We start from the raw sequence: 4,906 nt of genomic DNA on the forward strand, positions 1-4,906 counted from the left end.
ATCTTTAATGTTTTCAACGCTCGAGACTATTGAAGTGATAAATGCTTCAAAGACAATGTTCAATAGAGTTATACCAAAACAACATTGTTATATCTGACGGTCATCGCCTCTGTTTCTTGAGATTAAACCGTTGATCTAGCGTACCCTAGCCCGTATGACATATGACTTTGTTGAAATCAAACCCGGTTATCAAAAATAGTTTAATTGTTCGATAACAGTTTGGAGTTGTTTCGTTATGGTTATCGCTCAAGTTTGAATGTGTAGTAAATGAATTCAAAAGATCATGATATTGGCTTGGGTCTAGCGGACTGAATGTTAATGGAACTGTTGCAACAGTTTATGTTGAAATCAATTTTGGAATGTGAGTCGATCCAAAACTTGAAGGGATTGATTGGGAATCAATAATCAAACACCATAGTCGAAAGTTTGAACCAGAAATGGGATTTACACTGCCGAAAGTCTGTGGAAAGAAATGAAAATTTAAATTAAAACCCCTGTTTATTGCACAGAATTAATACCTTACATTGGCATCGGGTTCCAAAGCTTGACAAACCAATCGAAGCCTAAACTACCCTGATCAACTAGGGGATTGGGATTCCTGAGTGTAAACAAGTTTTGTTGAATTTTGATGCTATCTAATTATGTTACAAACAGAACAGGGGAATGAATCAAAATAAGTATATTTGTGAATAAACCACAGTATATGTGTGCAGTTGGAAAACCAGCAAGGCTTTAAAACTCAAAATTTCAACAGTAATACATCTTTAGAGAACTGTAGACCTTAGCAGGAAACAGAGTTTGGCAAATATCTCTCCGGAGTTAGTGGACTAGCATCTGAACATGTTAAAATTCAGATTTGTGTCGAACTGGTGGTAGTGGATTATTGTTTTTTTTTATTAATAATTCATTTTGTAATGATTTTAATGGTTGAACAATGCATTTCCTTTTATTCATCAAATGCTAGAAGAACAGTCTAGATTTCTTATTGAATATCACTGTATTTGTTTGGGCTAACCAAGTTTAGCATTGTAGCGCTCTGCGTCAAGTGGTATTAGAGCCACAAGATACCTTTTTGGGAATAACAAGATGGCGGATGGAGATGAAATTCCTATCAGAATCACCAATGTAGAATTGGCTAAAATAGTCAAAGAGCAAATGGCAGAGAGTAGGGCTGTCAGAGAGGAGAATAGAGCAATGAAGAGAGAGTTAGATAAGTTGAAAGGCCAAATGAGGAGAGGAGGCCAAGAAGAGTTAGAAGAAGAAGAAGAAGAGCAAGATCCAGCCGGTCAAGCCAATATGCCGAAGGATCAAAGGGCAAAGCTTGCAGCCCTAGAGAAGGTAGGAGTAAAGGATAGGAATGATATTCCTTTGTTCCATGGCAAATTGGAACCGGAAGAATGCATGGATTGGATAGAAGCTTTGGAGAATTATTTTGAGTGTGAGGTAGTACTTCCAAGCCAAAGGGTGAAGTTGGCAAAGTCAAAATTGAAGGGGCCAGCCCTTAGTTGGTGGAATTTTCTACAAAATGAGAGATTGGAAGAGGGAAAGGAGGTCATTTCCACTTGGACCAGAATGAAGGCAGAATTGAAAAGACAGTTTGTACCGGATGATTATGAAGTGACCCTTCATAAGAAGCTTCAAAATTTGAAGCAAAAAGATCTTGATGTGAGTACCTATACTCAAGAATTTCACAATTTGACCTTGAAGGCCAAAATGTTTGAAACTGAAAAACAAAAACTTGCAAGGTATATCAATGGATTGAAATATAGCATCCAAGATGAATTAACATTGGTTAATGTGGAATCAGTCCACAAATGTTTTCAGCTTGCCCTCAAGATTGAGGAAAAACAAAAAAGAAGAGGAGAACAAAGTAAGGGAAGAGGAAACTCATTCCATGGAAGAGGTAGGTTCAATGGGAGAGGAACTTTTCCTAAGTCCCAAGGTGAAAGCAGCAATCAAAGTGCTGATAATGATGCTGGTGGCAGAGGTTCATTCAAAGGAAGAGGGTCAAATAATGGTAGGGGCAGATCAAGAGGAAGAGGCCCTAATGTGTTCACCGGAAGGTGCTTCTCATGTAACCAAGTTGGGCATCAATCTTTCAGATGTCCACAAAAGAGTGACACCAGCAATCAAGGATATAGAAGGGTACAATTGATTCAAGAAGAGGATTGCCAAAGCAATTCATCATACCATACAGCTTTATCCAAGCATGCTGATCCAGTGCAAGGAGAAACTCTTATGTTCAATAGATCACTGTTGGTACCACTCAATAAGGAGCCAGCACAAAGGAAATCTCTATTCTGGACTACTTGCAAAGCAAAAGGTAAAGTTTGTAAGGTAATTGTTGATTCCGGCTCTACTAAAAATCTAGTTTCTTCGGAAATGGTAACCAAGTTAAATTTGAAAAGGTTTCCACATCCTACTCCCTATAAAGTTTCTTGGTTGAATAAGGAGCAACAAACTATTGTGAATGAACAATGCTTGGTAGAATTTGAAATTGGTGATTATAAAGATAAAGTTTTATGTGAAATAGTTGCAATGGATGCATGCCATCTTCTTTTAGGAAGACCATGGAAATATGATACTAATGCCCAGCATGATGGGAAAACCAATGTGTTCAATATAACTAAAGATGGAGAAAATTTTATAATGACACCTTTACCGGATATTGCAAATAATTCAATCTTGCAAAGTAGTGTTATGGTTGTCAAAGAAAAAGAGTTTTTAGAAGGTCTTAAGGAAGAGAATCCTCCATGCTTTGCTGTTGTAATCAGACCTAAGGAAACTAATTGTGAGGGCAGGGAATTGAATTTAGAAGCCAAGGAAAGTACTTGTCCTAAGGTTGTATTTGATTTGCTGAATAAGTATGATGGTATTGTTGCTGATAGTGCTCATGAGTCTCTTCCACCAAAGAGGTCAATCAGCCATTGTATTGATTTGATTCCGGGTGCTACATTACCAAATAAAGCAGCCTATAAACTAACTCCTGAACAAAATGCTGAAGTTGCACGACAAATCCAAGGATTGTTAGAAAAGGGTTACATACAGAAAAGTATTAGCCCATGTGCTGTCCCAGTAGTCCTTTCTCCTAAGAAAGAAGGTACTTGGAGGTTATGTACAGATTCTAGAGCCATTAATAAGATTACTATTAGATACCGGTTTCCCATGCTTAGGATAGAGGATCTCATGGATTGTTTAGGTGGTGCTAAATACTATTCAAAGATTGATCTTAAAAGTGGTTATCATCAAATCCGGATACGTGAAGGGGACGAATGGAAAACCACTTTCAAAACTAATGACGTTTTGTTTGAATGGATAGTTATGCCCTTTGGTTTATCTAATGCTCCTAGTACTTTCATGCATTTAATGAATGAAGTGCTGAAACCTTTTCTTCATCAATTTGTTGTTGTATATTTGGATGATATTCTGATTTTTAGTGGCAGCAAAGAGGAGCATTTACAGCATTTGGATCAGGTCTTGAGGAAGCTTCATGAAGAAGGCTTGAGGATAAACTTAGAGAAGTGTTCCTTCATGCAAGAAGAACTTGTGTTCTTGGGTTTTGTAATTTCAAAAGGCAGTCTGAAAATGGATCCTTCAAAGGTAGAAGCCATCCTAAATTGGCCAGCACCTACTACAGCCACGGAGGTAAAAAGTTTTCATGGTTTATGCAGCTTCTATAGAAAGTTTATTAGAAACTTTAGTGGTATTTGTGCTCCACTTATTGATACTATTAAAGGTGGCAGAAAATGTGTTTTCCAATGGACTAAAGAGGCCAATGAATCTTTTGAATTGCTGAAAAAGAAAATATCAGAACAGCCAGTACTTGTTTTACCGGATTTTTATAAGGTTTTTGTTGTTGAATGTGACGCTAGCAATAAGGCTATTGGTGGGGTTCTTAGTCAAGATGGTAGACCCGTAGCCTTCTTTAGTGAGAAATTAAATGAAGCAAAACAAAAATATTCTACTTATGATCTTGAACTTTATGCTGTGGTTCAGTCGTTAAGAAAATGGAGGCATTATCTTTTACCAAAAGAGTTCATTGTTTTTACGGATAGCCATGCACTTAGTTTTCTGAATAGACAAGAGAAACTTAACCATAGACATGTCAAGTGGATGGAGTTTTTGCAGGCCTATACTTTCAGTATTAAACATAAGAAAGGGGTTACTAATAAGGTGGCGGATGCTTTGAGTAGAAGGACACTTACCATTCGCAATTGGAAAGTGCTGGTTTAGAGGCTATGGCATCCATGTATGCTACGGATGAAGATTTCAAGGAACTTTATCAGGTTTGTTTGGATATGACAGCAAGGTATCATATTAAATTTTCTGATTATTTTATTCAGAATGAGCTTCTTTTCAAGGGTGGTTTACTTTGTTTTCCAAAAGGATCAATGAGGGACAATATTATTAAGGAAAAACATTGTGGCAGCTTGGCAGATCATTTTGGTTTGGATAAAACTTTAGATTCAGTCAAGAGGTTTTATTATTGGCCTAAGTTGCAAACGGATGTTAGGAAATTTGTTGAAACTTGTTTGATATGTCAAAAATCTAAAGGTCATTCCTCTAATGCTGGTCTTTACACACCTTTGCCCATTCCTTCTAAACCATGGGATTCAGTTAGTATGGATTTTGTGCTTGGTTTGCCTAGAACCAAGTCCGGTTATGACAGCATATTTGTGGTAGTAGATCGGTTTTCAAAAATGGCTCATTTTATTCCATGTAAAACTACTCATGATGCATCTCATGTTGTTGGGTTGTTCTTTCAAGAGGTAGTACGTTTGCATGGTTTACCTTTGTCAATCATATCAGATAGAGATCCTAAATTCTTGGGTCATTTTTGGCAAACTTTGTGGAAGAAATTGGGCACTAATGTTTGTTTATCTTCTGCATATCACCCACAATCCGA

General features: G+C 37.2%; 1 protein-coding gene across 1 annotated transcript; it reads left to right on the top strand.

Annotated features, from left to right (window-relative positions):
• Positions 1–1,086: 1,086 nt before the first annotated feature.
• On the top strand, positions 1,087–4,233 carry LOC131858346 (uncharacterized). Its single transcript, XM_059211559.1, has 2 exons — positions 1,087–3,100; positions 3,320–4,233. The coding sequence occupies exons 1-2, from the start codon at positions 1,087–1,089 to the stop codon at positions 4,231–4,233; spliced, it is 2,928 nt and encodes a 975-aa protein (XP_059067542.1).
• Positions 4,234–4,906: the final 673 nt, after the last annotated feature.

This window comes from Cryptomeria japonica, chromosome 9, assembly GCF_030272615.1.
Source record: "Cryptomeria japonica chromosome 9, Sugi_1.0, whole genome shotgun sequence".
NCBI lineage: Eukaryota > Viridiplantae > Streptophyta > Pinopsida > Cupressales > Cupressaceae > Cryptomeria > Cryptomeria japonica.

What these genes read in the sequence shown, in the direction of transcription:
- LOC131858346 (XM_059211559.1), top strand. Translation starts at nt 1,087, where the DNA reads ATGGCGGATGGAGATGAAATTCCTATCAGAATCACCAATGTAGAATTG. An exon ending in CCTTTCTCCTAAGAAAGAAG is followed by an intron (nt 3,101 to 3,319) that starts GTACTTGGAGGT and finishes TTGAATGGATAG; the next exon opens with TTATGCCCTTTGGTTTATCT.